Raw genomic sequence first — 16,205 nt, forward strand, 5'->3', positions numbered from 1 at the left:
GAATCTAATTAAACCTTTATTTAATATTAAAATACAAACTATCAACGTTGGACAGTAATTCAGCAACAGGCCAACTAGCAAATATGTATTTTTTTCACCAAGAAAAATACATGTATGTTCACAAATACAGCTTGGATTTGATTTGGGAATGGAGGTGACCAGAACACTGGCATGGCACAAAACCCAGCCTGCTGTATTAAAACAGTAACTCGGGATGAATAGTTACAGTCCTGGAGCAATGGCTGGAGTTGAGATGGGATGGCTCCCGTGCATCCTGGTACTCGCAGTAGCAAAACACTACTCACTGCAACTGTTGGGAGACATCAAATAATTTAGAGCAATATTTTCCTGATGCAGCCAGCAGCAGCCAAACCAGCAGAACACACACTTCACTCTGCAGCCAGCTAACCATAGCGAAAGTATTGCTCACAGTTCTGTCACAATGAAAGAGACCCGTGTTATAAGGTTGAAATTAAAAGGATTTACAACATAACATAGTTCTCTTACACAGGTAATTCAGGTTGCTTTTTGTATTAAAGATCAAAATTTCCTACTGGCTAGTATTTACATCATACCATAAATACTTATAAAATGGGGAGGAAAACGAAGTGCAAACCAGTAACACTCATTTTCTGAAAACAAGCTGCCTTTTAGTTTCATATTCTTCTTATAAATTGAATATCACTCTTTAAAAATAATTAATATTTCTAAAAATATTACAATACAGGATAAACATTGATTTTCTCAAGTGTAACAAAAATATGTTCAAAATATAGGTGGCTCCAAGTACAAAATATTGCTGTTGGTAAAGGGTAACATGGTTGTAAAACTACTATTGAGGGTTTAGAAAAATACAAAACCATTTGCATTTACTGAGTGCATAATTACATATTAGTGCAAGGGGGGAAAAAAGCATATTTGCATTCAAAGAGACAGTTGTCAAAGATTTGCAGAGGTATGTAAAACATGGAATCTTTTCAGAGTCATGCGTATTGACCCCAAATCTCTATTAATCCTTTCCAAGCGATCTTCCAGAGCTTCCTAAAGGAAACAGTTAAAGAAAGGGAGAAAAAAAAGGGATTTAATAACATAAACCAAAATGCAATGATCATCCTAACATGAAGAAACACTATATTCAACTGGTATCCTTTACTAGCATTCTGTTAGCACCCACAAACGAGAGGCAGACCTACAAATCCTGTATGATTTTTATGTATGTATATTTGTGGGTCATTGGCTTTCTTTAAAACTGTTTTAAAACTTTATATTGAAACTGGTTTTGGTTTTATTCTTCCACGTGACTTCTGAAATTCCATGAGAGAGACTTGACAAGAATTAGGACAGGTTGATAATGAGGGAGACACATTTAGGAAACACAGGCCACTGCAGTGAGGGGCAGCACTGTTTCATAGTTACTGCCTTCATGTGCCTCAGCGTTACAGCAAGAACAGATTATTCTTGTAGTAGAAAAATGCATCCCATGTACAAAACCCAGAAGATATCAACAGTCTTATGCAGAATATACACTATGTACTATTTATATATGTACACACACACTTTTTCCTTATATGCCATATTCAGGAACACTTCTCAGTGGTATGGAAAAGTTCCCACAGTAATTGAGCTTCCTATAGTGGAACTTTCATCTACACTCTATATTCTTAAATTGTGGAAGAGCAATTTAAGAGAACAGTCAGATATAGAAGCTTTTTCACCTGATTTAATCTTGCTTGCAAGGTCATTCTTCCACCAGAACAAGGTATTCGACTCAACGCAGCCTCAATCTAGTAACAGAAAATACTTCAGCTGTAAATTAGTTTTAAGAGCCAGTATAAGCCTTCCTAACTCATTTTACAAAGAGAGGTGAGGTGTATAGATTAGACACACATCCACTCTTGTTCTTAAACACAAGTATGTTACAGTAATTCTGTGCTGTACAAAACTGATACGGAAGTTAGAATTCATAAGCAGACTCTCCCAAGGGTCATTTTGAAGTGTTCAAGGCCACACTGGACGGGGCTTGGAGCAACCTGCTCTAGTGGAAGGTATCCCTGCCTGTGGCAGGGGGTTGGAACTGGAGGAGCTTCAAGGCCCCTTCCAACCCAAACCAGTCTAAGAGCCTACGAAGGGAGCACTCTTACTTGCCAGAATAACCTTCCTTATTTGAAAGGCTGATTTAAATCATTGGCCATTAAGGAAGAAAGTAAATTCACTCCAACTCTTCCATTCACACTGTGCTTATGTTAAAGTGACTCTCCTTTAAGGAAGTTAGGGACAGAAAAGGACTGGAGTATGGGAAGTAGAGCAGGGAACGATAATGGCCCATTCCCAGGCTAACACTAGAAACTGTGCATGAATTTCAGCCACGCATTGCAGGGGTGCATGGCTACACCCCTCACCTCTCATACAACAATTATGTTCCATGATAATTTTAAAATACAAATAATCTTTGCCTGTTGCTTTTCTTGAGTCAGCTCATCAAAAAGCCTCTCTGTTTCAGCCAGAGTCTTAATTCTTGCTGTGTATTTGAAGTCCCCCTCACATGTGGGTAGCACTGGCTCATATTTCTGTGCTACACTCCTCTCGTCCCAGGCTGTCGCTTTCTTCGTTCCAGTATTGATGGATTCAGCACAAGAGCTGTGTCTGACACCTGAGTGCTGCCTTCCTGTCAACAAAATAGAGGTCTTTTTATTCATTTTGTAATTGTCTGTGAAATTATTACATAGAAGAGAAAAATAAGCTAATAACAGGAAAAGCAGAGTGACCTTGGAGGTACATAAACTGAGGACAGTGACTAGCAAAGCCTCGTTAGCTTGCCTTAGGCAAACTTCCCAGAAGAATGGGAAACATTTGTACGGATGATCTTTCAAGTGATCTTTATAACACAGCACATTTTTTTTGGCTAACAAACAGATTACTGTGCTAATTAGGAAAGACTTTTACTATTACAACATTTCTAAATATCACTAAATATCATAGTTGTCATGAAAACACTCGTCTAAATAAATGCATTAATAAAAACAAAAGCAGAACATTGTGACAAGATTTACAAAAGTGAGGAAAGATTTGGTTTAATCAATCATTTAAAACATCTGAAACAACTGCTTTTATTATAGTTACTCTTTGCTATCTGTAACGTGATGTTTAGCAACAGAATTTTATTAGTATCACTGAGAATGTACATCTTTATACACATCCTACTAAGATATGCATTGTGTAACTGAGTTAAGCATAGGAAAACATGCTGCCCTTCTTTCTCAACTGAATTATTGCTGTTGTTCCATTGTGTTTGTGCACACACACATATACATAAAAATAAAATATGAATGGTATTTCTCTGTGCACAGACTAAGACAAGATTTAGAGGGGTTTTAGAAGTTGGACTTCATAGAAGTGTCAGCTTTCTATTTAAGCAGCTATTACCAATAGAGAAAGTTTCCCCCCAGTTTGATAGATTACCTTCTGTATCATCTAGTGAGAGGAACTGGAGCCTTTTTCTTGGATTATTGTGCTGTAAAGTAGATGTAGGACCAGTTTCCAGGTCATCTAGAAGTACATCAAATCTACAGAGCAGGAAGCACAAAACAATCACTAGCTAGAAATCATGCAGCAATATAATATTTTCTACTTTTTCACCTTTTGGTTAAATAAACAATTTTTTAATAAAAACACTTTCTATCCCACAGCATTTCAAGTCTTCTGCTCACTGCTCATAGTGCCATAGCCCAATATACTCCCATTTGCACACACCAAAACACCCCGTTTGTGTGACTTTCTTTCAGAGGCAGGCCAAGCTCCCAATGTTTCTTGACAGTTTTAAAGTTAAACTTAGCTTTATATTTGGATATCTTCACTTGACTCATTTTCTAGGACTTTTAATGAACAAGAAAGAGCAGTATTAAGCCTGCATAAACATACTGCTGCCACAGTAATGGTCAGAACACAACTGTATCCACAAGCCTCGTACCTTGTCACTGTGTTTTCATTTTTGCTAAGCAAATGGCTAAATCCAGGAGAGAGGTTTTCTTTTGGAGATCGTTTTGGGCTGTATGTCACAGACACCGGTGCCAACATTATCTCTCTTCTTGCTGCAAAAGACAGAGTATGTTTAACTACCCAGAACTTCTCCCAGTGCAGCATGTCCCACTCACGTGATCAGATGCTTACATCTTAAATGAATGCTTTTCAAAGCTGTCTACATGTTTATTTAAATTAGATGAAAAGTGCATCACAGCACAGAAAAATTAAAATAAACTTAGAGCGCTCATGTTTTCTACAATTACAGCCAAGCTTTTACTTTCCAGACTGTTAGAGTAATGCAGAAGTTCTATCTTTATTTTTCTTTCTTCTAGAGCAGCTTTTCATTATTTGATTCTACTTCTTGAGTAACACAAACCAAACTTCAGAAATGCACTGACTTGGAGTATTTGATTTCCTGTTTGGAGGAGGAAGGGACGATGACCTCTGGCCAGAAGGGGAGCTGTACCGTTTCGGTCTGTGCTGGTCTCTCCCTTTCTCTGGGGATCGATTAGCAACTAAAGCAGCTTCAACAAACCCAACAGTTTGACGTCGATTTGATGTTTCTAATTAAACAGGGAAAAAGAAGTATTATGTTAATCAATCTTTTTCAATACAAGAACCAGGAAATATTCTGCTGTATTCAGCTTGGACTGTACAAAAACTGCATTTACTCTGCCTGACATCAACATGTTTTGCTCGAGTCTTATTCCCTACTCATCGTACTCATGAAAGATGGATTAACTTATGAAAAAGGATGCTTTGCATGTGTGAGGAAACAATGCTAAACAACACTGATTTAGCAGAGAAAGTGGAAAGCAGGACAAAAGCATCTTTTGGGAAAGAAGATTGGAATCCCTGCCTGAACCAAGAATATAAGCATTTAAGATAAACTCAGTGTTTTCTAATTACAAGGCTTCCTAGATCAAGGTAGTTAGAACAGCTTGGTGCAGTCCTACAGCACATATGCCAGCTTTCTTAGTAACATTGTGATACAACACCATGAGAACAAAACTATAATGGATGTACAGCCAGCCAGAGCATTGCTAGGGCTCCATTAGCTGTTTATAAATACTGAGATATTCTTAGAAAAAGGACATTAGCTACTCTCCAGCTTGAGACTTAACAGCAACCGTTGCATTCCCTCTATTTTAAACAAGTCACTTAGCTGCACAATAGTAAATTTTCTTAGGAAAACTCCAGTAGTTTGTATGCTAAAATGGTTTTTATCCCATCACATAAGCCTGATGGACTTTAATGCCAAGAATAACAAAACCAAAACATGCAGCAAAGAAAAGCCAGTGAAGACAAGTTCAGGAATATGAAAATATAGTAAAAGTTACTAGCTGATGCATCTTCTTTTTCTGTCTGTGTACCCCAATCTTTAAATGCTTTTCCTTCTTCAAGTTCTTTAAAGGCTTTTATAATTGGTGCTTCTGACATCTCAACTTCTTTCTTTTCTGATGTGGTTGTTGAAGAGTCTTCTTGCGAGGAGTCTTTCTCAGGAGGAGAATGGTGCCTTAAGAATATGAGGCAGTGAAGGAAAAAACTGATCAAGCTTTTTACTTTATTTCGTATATCCAAACACTGAGTGAATAAACAAAAACCTGGAGAAATTTAGTTTGAGATTTGCAGTCATCAAACCAAGAACTTTAAGGGTGCTTTTTAATTTCAGCCAAGGACTTCAGAAGATTGTGCTACAGCCAATGCAGGAACCTAAAGTGGAATGGTGTCAGTTAAATTCAGTGACTTGATACATTCTTAGAACTAAGTATGTCCTGACAGAGGCTTTAGAAACTTCTAAGGAAAGTAAGAAGGAAAACTACTAAATTACACCCTAAATTACACCTGGAGTTTCACACTTGTGGAAAGCTGCAGCCAACTGCTACAGCTCACATGCAACACAACAGAGCACACTGCGTCCAAACTCAAACATGTAAAGGCAGCAGCACAAGATGCAGTTGAAGCTTTTGATGTTTCAAGGAAGGTACTGAAAGCTGCTCCTGTTTCATACCAGGCTGGTAAAGGAAGGTGATTTTATTTTTAAGGAATTGTAGAGTATCTACAACATGGAGATTTTTTTAAGAGCTCTATTTAACAAGTACAAAAATCTGGAAATATAAATGTAGAAATATAAATCTAGTCAAGGAAACCAACTCACCTGGAAGGAATGTAGGTTTCTTCTAGTCTGTTATCTTTGGAGCTTTCCTGGACTTCCAAAGGCTGGCCAGTGAAGATTGAATACTCTGCTCCTGGTATCAACCATTTCCTCCTGCTGACATCAGGAGTTGCCAACTTGCTGTGGGAACAAAACACTTCAGAATTAGGAAAGACTTTGGAGGTTTTTTTCTTCCTTTCCCCCCCCTTCCCGAAATTGGTCCCTGTAATATATTAATAATAAACTACTTGTATCTTCATAATAATCAAAAATCAGGTTCTCCACCCAAATACTATTGTTCAATATATACAAATAGACGTCCACAGACATATTACATTATTTTTTTGGGCTTCACAAGATCAGTGCTGAACTGGGAGACACCAAAGCAGCCATAACTAAGTAATAAAAGGGGGACAAAGCTCTTCAGGTCTTTAAAACACTAAAAAAAACCCCAAACAAACGACAAACACACATACCCCACAGGACACAAGTCAACTTTAGTTTTCTTACCATAAATCCACAATTCAAACCAGAGTATGCATTTTAAGTCCACTCAAATTCTAACTAATTCTAACTTCCACTCTCAGGATACCTGTACAAACTGCATTTAGAGACACAGAAAGTAGTAATCGGCTCTTCAAATCGGTGACAAACACACAAAGAAAACCTCCAGTGTCCAACTGAACTATTAGATTTTATTCCCAAGATCTTTGTTGAGCATGGGAATCCCTATTCCGCTGAGCAATTGAGACCTATCAAACACTCATCTGGGCCCCTCACTACAAGAGAGACATTGAGGTGCTGGAGCGGGGCCAGAGAAGGGCAATGGAGCTGGTGCACAAGTGTGCACCACAGAAGGGCCTGGAGCACAAGTGTGATGAGGAATGGCTGAGGGTTTAGTCTGGAGAAGAGAAGGCTCAGGGGGGACCTTATCGCTCTCTACAACTGCCTGACAGGAAGCTGGAGCCAGGAGGGGGCTGGTCTCTGCTGCCAAGGAACAAGGGATGGGACAAGAGGAAACGGCCTCAAGCTGCACCAGGGGAGGTTTAGATGGAGCTGAGGAACAATTCCTTCCCCAAAGGGTGCTCAGGCATTGGAACAGGCTGCCCAGGGCAGGGCTGGAGCCACCGGCCCAGCAAGTGTTCACACACCGTGTAGACGAGGCCCTCAGTGACATGGTTTAGTGGTGGCCTTGGCAGTGCTGGGGAAGGGTTGGACTTGATGATCTTAAAGGTCTTTTCCAACCTGGTTGATTCTATGATTCTAAGACAGGAGACAATCTGCCAAAGTCACACACATATTATCCAAAGTATTTATTTGTTTTTAATACTTTCTTGGCATGTGAAGCCTCTGGATTACGTCACATGTGTTTAATCCCATTTAGCCTACAGACTGACTTGATCTTAATCCATTTTTAGCCAAAACACATTAAAAAGTAGTCTAAACCACATGATCTGCTTTCACGTTGGAATATTCACTTACTTGGCACAAGAGGTTCGTAAACGACTTTCAGTAACATGGCGAAGTTTCAGCATGTTTTCATGTTCTACCTGCTTGAGCTGAGCTTCAAGTTTTGAGATTGTCCTAATGTGGAAGTAGCAAAGATGCATTAGAAGATTATTTAAATGTGATAAAAGATACACCTTATTTCTTGGAGTCTACTCGTTTTTAATCAGATATCCTAGGTGAAGCAGAAGAGGAACTACTACATCTCTATCTATCTATCTAAATATACATATATATATGTATTTGAGTTCTAAGGTAGGTAACCTAGCTAGAAAGACAGGACCAGGAGACACTGCTGTGGATCAAAACATCCACCTCAGAGGGGCTGGGGAAAACAAAACCAGAACATTTTTCCTCCTTGAAATGATGTACTTATACAAAAGGCTCCCTGGCTGGATTTAATGAGTGGCTCCTGCGTGTCACTCAGGTAACTTCACCAATCTGCTGCTCAGGCTCTTCACAGGATTTCCATCTCCTCCACATAGCGCAGTCCACTTCTTCCCTGAGCTAGCCCTTGGCAATGCAACACAGTCTTAGGCATTTCCCTCTTGGAGAATAGAAATACAGGGGTTTGGAGCAGGATATAAAAATCTCCTTTTCCACTAAAATTTCCCCAGTCTGAAATGGTCCCTAAGTAGTAGCATTGAGAATCAGGCAGGAAAAAGGTGCCAACAGAAATACTTCAACTGTCCTTCATTTCCTCAACAGTCCCAATAAAAATTGAAGGCAGAGTGGTTTTGGCTTCCTTCTATTCCTTTCTTAAACCCTTCCTATTCATTCTTTCTATTCTTCTGCTTGAAAAAATCAGGTGATCTGGTCAGCAAAGAAAAGGACAGCGACACCTCCCAACTATCACATTTGCTGTTTCCTGGTTTTGGGTGAAGACTATGCACAGGTTAATGCTTGTCAGCAATGACATTTGGAATGAATTTTGAGGTGAAACCTGTAGCCACATTTCTAGAAGAATCACCAAACCCCACACATTTTACAGAGAAAAATAAGTCTTCCTAACAGTCTGGGTTTCAGCTGCTCATATGAAAACATAAGAGGAAGCACACACAAAAGAAGCTCAAAGGGAAATGAATGACGTGAAACATCAGCTCATTCCACAATGTCTGCCCTACAGCACCCCTAGATGTTCTCCCCTCCCACCTCTCTAGACTTCCCTGCGCAAGTTGGCTGTTTAACACCCTTGACAAGGAGTGACTGAGAAATCCCACACTAAAAGACATGTTTATAACAGTAAACCCCTTGATGATCACATACATCTTGCTCACGGGCTCCCCAGAAAGTATAAAGCTCAATGGATTTCTGTTCTCCCAACCAAAAAAATAGATGGAGGTAGCATGATGGACATCCACAGGAGATATTATTCCTGCTCTATACATGGAACATCTTTCTATCCTTTATTAATGCATAGGAGCCATAATCTTAGAACAGCAAACTCCTGTCAGCATCCTCACTCCTGAAAACCAGAACAGAGACTGGTTAGCTGAAGATGGGGTTCCTGAGAGGACAACTGTAGCAGTAAAGGCTTGAGCAGCAGCCTGGCTGGGCTACCTGAGTGACAACCACCAGAAAGGAAGCAAATCATTACATCCCATGGGAACACATTGTGATTGAGGAAGCAGAAAACAAATGTATCCTAAAATAAGATGATATTTACAGTATGTATGAAGTAACATAAAACAACATGAAATGATTCGTAAGATGTAATTAAACTTGCAAGATCTACAGCCTTCATAACCTAGGAGTAAATATATAGGCCACTGCCTGGATTTCATATTGTTAAAACAGTACGAAGACAGCTTCACATTTACCTTTTCAAATCGGATATCTGCGTGTTTGCATCAAGCAATTTGTTTTCAGTTGTATTTAATGTATCCTACAAGTACACAAGGAAAAAAGTAAAAGGCTTAGAAACTACAGAAGTGTATGAAAAGAAAAAAACCCCGAGTAACTGCATCAGTCTTGAAAACAATACGTTAAATACACCTTCCTATTTGAAAGGGAGGCCCATTCAATCTGTTGGCTTTGACTTGCAGTGTTTTTGCTGTATATGAATGAAAACCAATAAATTCCAAACTTCCTCGTTTTCCCTGCAGGGCTCTGAAGATGCAGCAAGAAGCTATCGGGTAAAATAAATATGGATCTTTCCATCTGATCTTTTTCAAAGTACTTAGGTTAATCCTATGGCACACTATCACACATTTCACATGCTTGGGTTTTTAATTAACTAGCGTGTACTTACCTTTACTCTTTCATGTTCTTTTCCAAGGGACTCGTATTCTCCTAAAAGCTAAAACAAAACAAAGAACACACAAACCCACACTGAGACCGTTTACAGTTTTGTTGACTGCTGTCATCTAAATTGCTTGTCTACCACATGCAGAAGCACTACAGGGAATAGAGAATGTACTTCAATAGTATTTGTTAAGTTCTAGCATCTTCTAATTGGAACAAAAAGTTACAGACAGAACAAGAACGACTGAACTACTTAATATATTTCTTATTCTCAAATGATTTATCTCTAAAGAAACTGAAGGAACTGATTGAACTGATAAAATCACTCACTAACTTGAAAGTTGACTTTGTATTTTGCAATCTTAGTTGTAAAAAAGGAGTTAAAGCATGAAGTAGCTTTTCCAGCTAACATCCATTTGCCAATCCATTTAAAGGTTCCATAAAGCTATTACTGAATCAGAGGATCAACTCCTTTGATTCAGTCTAAGATCATACACAATAAACAGTTTTAGCAAGTTGTGGTGATTTATGAGAAATACAGTCCATCCTCACTAAGCCTTAGAGAGGGGAAAATAACTTCCTGTAATCCCTCTAAAAATAAAATGAACTAATAGCATGTAGAGTAATAAAATACCTGAGAGACTACAAGGTGTTATCAAGTATACACTTGTTACTTTAAACATCTATGAGGTCCATAGTTATCACCTAACACCTAACCTACTAAATAGCCAGCTGTCCAATTTCTGTCTCTTAGTTGCGCATTAAGACTTCACAATGGTAAACTTTGAGTAGCTTTCCAAAGCAGGCAGGACTTGCTGTGCTCCCGACACGCTGTGTGACTGTGAGCACCACTGCCCCTTCTTTTACTTACATTTTGAAACATTCTGTTTTCTTCCTTTAGCCTCGTGTTTTTATTATCAGATAACTTGTAAGCCTTCTCAAATGCTTCCTCTAGATCTTGAAGCCTCGATTTTAGCCGACTGATGGTGTTATCCTTCTCCTTATTGGTTGTGCGCATTTCTTCCAGACGTTCTTGCAAACCTTTGGAATTATTACTGACTGTGTAGAAGCGGTCTCGCCAGTCTGCCTGCAGGAAAACACACATTCATGGTCATGCTTCCTAGAAGATTTGTTTTCATTTCAGTGTAAAGCATAATCTAAAATCATCTAAATAGAAAACAAGGGTACATCTGTACATTGGAACAGGCTGCTCAGGGCAGTGGTGGAGTCACCATCCCTGCAAGAGATCGCGCACCGTGCAGACGAGGCCCTCAGTGCCATGGGTTAGTGGTGGGCTTCGCAGTGCTGGGGTAATGGTTGGCCTTGATAAGCTTAAAGGTCTTTTCCAACCTGGTTGATTCTACAAACTAAACGAGATTTTTGCTCATTTCTGTGATGTAGAAAGAATGAAAATGAAGACTAAAAACCCAAAAGATGTATTTATTTTATACGAATTAAAATATGTAGAGGTTAGGCCTCTAATCCTAGCTGATGGTCTTGCTTCCCAGCATAGAAAAATGTCTAAAAGAAGTGGAATGATTTAGTCTCTCCAGGTGTCTAACTTTCGTGACCAAGGTACTGTTCTTTGACCAGTAAATGCAGCTATGAAGTCATAAGCAAACTGGTCTGACCTAGTCAGAATGGCTGTATAAATATCCTTAGAGTATTTTTGCCCTGGTGCAGATGAGATGTGTTTTTATCACAGCTCTAAGACATCAGAGAGAGTAATTAAAACAAAATAAATATATTTAAAAAAAAACCCAAAACATCTAAAGAGAGACATCATGAACACATCACAATATTTCACTGCTAAACTTTGTTTGATCCCTGCTAACTTGGAAAGGTTGTTCATAAGCAAAAGTGATGATGATTCAAGTCTAAGAAACTCAGCTAGGAAAGTCACTGGTGGAACAGATCGGCTCATTCATATATTAAGGAGAAAGGTTGAAAATAAAGAGAGAAAGATACGGAAACACAAATCAGCTTAGTAATGACCAAGTGCATTCTCTTACCCTCCTAGTTAAAAAGCAACTTGATTTAAGAACACGTACTTACCACCTGCCTTTCTAGCACAGCATTCTTATTTTCAAGGTCTTTTATGCGAGCACTTGCTTCATTCAGAGCTGCGTCTAGTTGGTCACACCTATTCAGAACATACAGATTACAAAAATCTCTTGAAACTTTAAAATAAATCTAAATTTTATAGCCTTCTTTCCTTCCTCAAGTATCCCCATGAATTTTGGTGCCCAGGGTGTGACCTTCTCCCATAGTGAGCACACAGCACCTCTGCTCCTGGTGGACAAGCAGCAACCTGGGAACATGTGCAGAGACCCCACATGGCTCAGAGCATAAGAGCTGCAGACCAAAAGCAGCTGAAATGCACCAGAGCAGAGCTGCACTTCAGCTAGCTGCTGACGCTGTGTGGTAATTAATAGCTGCAATCATACCGCAAGCTACTTTAACTCAATAAATGACTGCTCAGAAGTCACTTTTAGTAGTTAGCGCACACTACTGCTGGAAGGGAAGTACAGAAGAGTCCCAGCTACCCAGATACTGCTTCAATTATTCTAAAGGGCATTGATTTTGTAAGTATTTTAACTGTCTAAATTTGCAATATTTGTTTTGACTGGCAATAATTATATAAAACTTCTCTATATAGCAAACATTCAAGCTATATCTAATGGAATATATGAGGCACACGGACTACAGCAGTAATATCTGGTCAAAGAGCACTGACTAGCAAATTGGCTTTATAAACCTACCAATGAATTCAAGAGTGTGGTTTTAAACTGAAAGATAAAGGATGATGTTCACCAGCATGATAGGCGAGAACTATTTTACAACACAGATAGTTCAGTTACAAATTGCTTAGGACAACCTCTGCCTGACAGCCACTCTCGAGCAAAACTTACATTGGCATCAGCAAAAATCAGGTCAAACAAGACCTCTGGTGCAAACATCATGCTTGCTGCCTAACAATGATTTTAAACTGATCTTAAACACAAGATTGATATTTAATAGGAAAACAGTAGTATCATAGATGTACATAATCTTCAGAATTGAAGGATGACAAACTTTTCAAGATAATTCTAAACAAGCACACTCAGGTTTTGAAGTGGAAGGAATCCCATGTCCCAGAGGAAGAGGATGAGCAAGGACCAACAGTACCTGTCAGCAAGGTTTTGATTGATTTTCTTCAAGTCTTCGCATGAAGCAGTTTTATGGCTTGCCTCTAGCTGCTGTTTCAAGCTGTGTATCTCAGCGTCATAGTAAGCTCGCAGGTCAGCTATGTGCCGAGCATGTTTTTCCCTCAAGTTCTGCCTAATCCTAGTTTTAAAATAAAGAACAAAAAAAGTTTCCAGCTATCCACATGACCAGGCACTGTTGTATTCATTTGCACATGATGAACTCAGCATATAAATCTCTCTTACGGAACTTTGCTGCATTCAAATTAAAGCAAAGACAGCTTCATCATCTAAGGCAGTGGTGTCAGACACCCAAAGCTTGCACAGAAGTCTTCCCATTAATATTATTATATACAAATGCAATACAAAGCTTTACTCTCTCTTCTTTGCTGTGCACTAGAAACTGTATGTAAAATTATAACAGGAAAGCTCAAAACTCTGAACTATCTTGAACCATGACCCTGACATAAGCCCTCACACATGGAATATGCCATGTCTGCTCATCCATGTGCAAATCACAAGAGCTTCAACAGTGAATAGGGGATATTTATGTTTCTCAAGTACAGTAATTCTGTGCTTCTCCCACCATTTGCCTCTATATAGGAAAATATAACCCCCACAGAACTTGGAAATCCTCTGCCTGAATTAACTCCCTCATACAGCCTATGAGGGAAGTATGGATTTTTATTTTAAAGGTATAAAAAGAAATAACCAAATAAAACAAAGAAAATTGTTTTGCCTTCCAGTTAAGGCTTTGACATCCGAGGAAGACAGAACACAAATACCGTGCCTTAGGATTAAATAGTATGGTCTAAAGATTAAGTAGAACATCTAAAGAAAGACAATTGTAAGAAGTAGGAAATGATGCCATCTGCACTTCAGAGGAGAAAAGGAGAACAGCAGCAGTGTGCAGCTATGTTCTAAGCAAACAGCACTTACACGTTGTTCATTTCACAAGTATTGTCAAGGTTCACTTCCTTCATGCAAGTACCAACTCTACAACCTTCAAAAAGAAACCCAACATTACTTACTTTGACATTATCACAGGATCTTCAACAGATGCCACTGAAAGGCTGTATTCTGGCAAACTGCTGTCAGCACACTGAACAGAAGATGGAGTGAGAGTCCGTGTTTCTTCCTCCTCAGCGTTGACTAAGTTATCATTATTAGCATTTGTATATGCCACTGAAAAGGGAGAGCTGGTCTTGTTTTCATTCTGGAATGGGTGATTTCTCCAGAGGTCCAAACATACAGCTCTGCTGCTGGTAGGATGTTGTGGAGAATCATTTAACTGAGATGAATTACTTGTCTGTGAAAAAGAGTCTGTGTCACCATGACTTGAAAATCCGGGCTCTGCCATAGAGTCTGGAGAAAAAGGAGCAGTCTCTTCAGGAATATTGATGAAGCAGGGTCCTGGGTTCTGCTGCCCTGGTTTCATGTGCAGGGTTGGGTCCAACGTCAAGATCTAGGAAAGAAGTTATAATGCTAAAAAATCCTGTGATTTAACTTTTGTCCTTGTAAATGGAGTTTATCTGAAGACATCAGCAATCCATACAATGCATTGCAGGAATTATATTGAATAATCACAGCCATTTACTACAGTTGCTACAATAACTTGGTATGACAAGCAAGATGAAGGGACATATAACAGCGTAGATGATACATATTCCCAATGTTTGCAACTTGAGTTTCTAAGTTTCCAGTAAGAATAAAAAGACATATCTAACATCTGTAACTGTCTAAAAATGCTTTGACATTTCAGTTACGTAAATAGAAGGACTTTGATGTCTGCCTGTAGGTTGAAACAATAACTTTGTATAGTTATGAAAAATCACTTCATGGATTATATAAACAAGATAGTCACACAGAAGCATCATTACTGGATTTTGTACAAGACAGAAAGCTGTATAAAGAAACAGATATGATAAAGAACAATTACACAACCTCTGCCTCTTCTGTTTCACGGGTAGAATGAACTTGTCCTGTGGGAAGCAGTACGAAACCCCTGTTCCTGCGACTGCAGTTCCACCTGCATTTCATCAGCTGCAGCCTCGGCGTAAGCAGATTCATCCCTGCACCATCCTCAAGGTTGTGCAGCAAAGATGCTTGTTTACCCAGGGTGTTTCTGGAGGTTCTTGTCAGCTGGATCCCTTCCCAATCTGGCTCACCACGGCTGCACAAATTGCTGTTCCAGCATAAAACTGGAGGTGGCAGCAGGGGCCAATTAATGTGAAACCAGCCTGTAACTGATCCTATCTTCAAACTGAGACGTGAAGTAAAGAAATCAGTGTTACCTCTGGTGGGTGACTTGACTGGGAAGAAGGCATAAAATTCTGGTCTGGCAGCTGCTTGTTTTCCCTTTGTCTTTTATGATAAATATCCTTCAATGATGACACCTTCGTTTCATCAGCAGAAGACAACTTCAACAGGCAAAATTGTGACATTACTTTTCCTGAACACAATCCTCCATCCCCAAGATAGATAAAGCAAGTTCTGGGGTGGGTTTAGCTAATAAAGCAGTGCAGAACAGGAGAAGGCTTTATTCAGCACACCCAGTTTAAAAAAGGGTCTTCAGTGAGGCACATACACCTTTCATGCACTAGTCAGGCTCTTTTCAACTCCTATACACACGATTTCTTTCAAGTGATAAGGTCAGTCAATTGCTAGTGATGTTAGTGGGGTTAAATGAATAATGAAGAAACAGAACATGAGACACTGAGTTAACAGAAGAGTTCTCACAGGGAAGTTGGCTTCTGGAGGGCTGATTCTTTCCATTGTAGGAAAAAAAAAGGCAAAGACAACAAGCAACTATCAACCAACTTTTAAAACACAAAGTTTACCTGCTCCTGTGATGCTTTTGTAGAGAAAATATCAGCGAATTCACTTCTGAAGTTGTCTGGTAAAGGGTGATACATCTCCTTCTCATCTAATTTCCAGTATGAAAGTCCTGGTAAGAAGAAACATGGAAAGAAAATAAATAAGTAAATAATTACAAATTTCAAGCTCATGGCTATAAAACGGAATCCCAAAATCCATTAGTAAAATGTTACTGTGTCAGCTTGCAAAAATACTGTATTAATTATTTGTATCTATTA

At 39.1% G+C, this 16,205-nt stretch overlaps 1 protein-coding gene across 11 annotated transcripts in view; it reads right to left on the minus strand.

Annotated features, from left to right (window-relative positions):
- Positions 1-16,205, minus strand: part of MPHOSPH9 (M-phase phosphoprotein 9) — a 28,492-nt gene continuing 12,287 nt past the window's right edge. For 7 of the 11 annotated variants that reach the window (XM_030502454.1, XM_030502455.1, XM_030502460.1 and 4 more), the window contains 17 exons: positions 15,951-16,057; positions 15,405-15,530; positions 14,142-14,575; positions 13,094-13,252; positions 11,981-12,068; positions 10,797-11,012; positions 9,933-9,980; positions 9,502-9,566; positions 7,658-7,759; positions 6,179-6,316; positions 5,361-5,536; positions 4,419-4,583; positions 3,968-4,088; positions 3,460-3,563; positions 2,454-2,665; positions 1,716-1,784; positions 1-281 (listed from right to left, as the gene is read on the minus strand). In XM_030502454.1, the coding sequence (XP_030358314.1) occupies positions 75-281; positions 1,716-1,784; positions 2,454-2,665; positions 3,460-3,563; positions 3,968-4,088; positions 4,419-4,583; positions 5,361-5,536; positions 6,179-6,316; positions 7,658-7,759; positions 9,502-9,566; positions 9,933-9,980; positions 10,797-11,012; positions 11,981-12,068; positions 13,094-13,252; positions 14,142-14,575; positions 15,405-15,530; positions 15,951-16,057 (2,537 nt within the window). In that variant the 3' untranslated portion in view covers positions 1-74. Of the gene's footprint in view, positions 1,042-1,715; positions 1,785-2,453; positions 2,666-3,459; positions 3,564-3,967; positions 4,089-4,418; positions 4,584-5,360; positions 5,537-6,178; positions 6,317-7,657; positions 7,760-9,501; positions 9,567-9,932; positions 9,981-10,796; positions 11,013-11,980; positions 12,069-13,093; positions 13,253-14,141; positions 14,576-15,404; positions 15,531-15,950; positions 16,058-16,205 lie in introns of those variants that run through there. The other 4 variants (XR_003993894.1, XM_030502458.1, XM_030502459.1 and 1 more) reach the window with 4 other exon arrangements.

The sequence above is a fragment of the Strigops habroptila genome, chromosome 11, assembly GCF_004027225.2.
Source record: "Strigops habroptila isolate Jane chromosome 11, bStrHab1.2.pri, whole genome shotgun sequence".
In the NCBI taxonomy this organism is placed as follows: Eukaryota; Metazoa; Chordata; class Aves; order Psittaciformes; family Psittacidae; genus Strigops; species Strigops habroptila.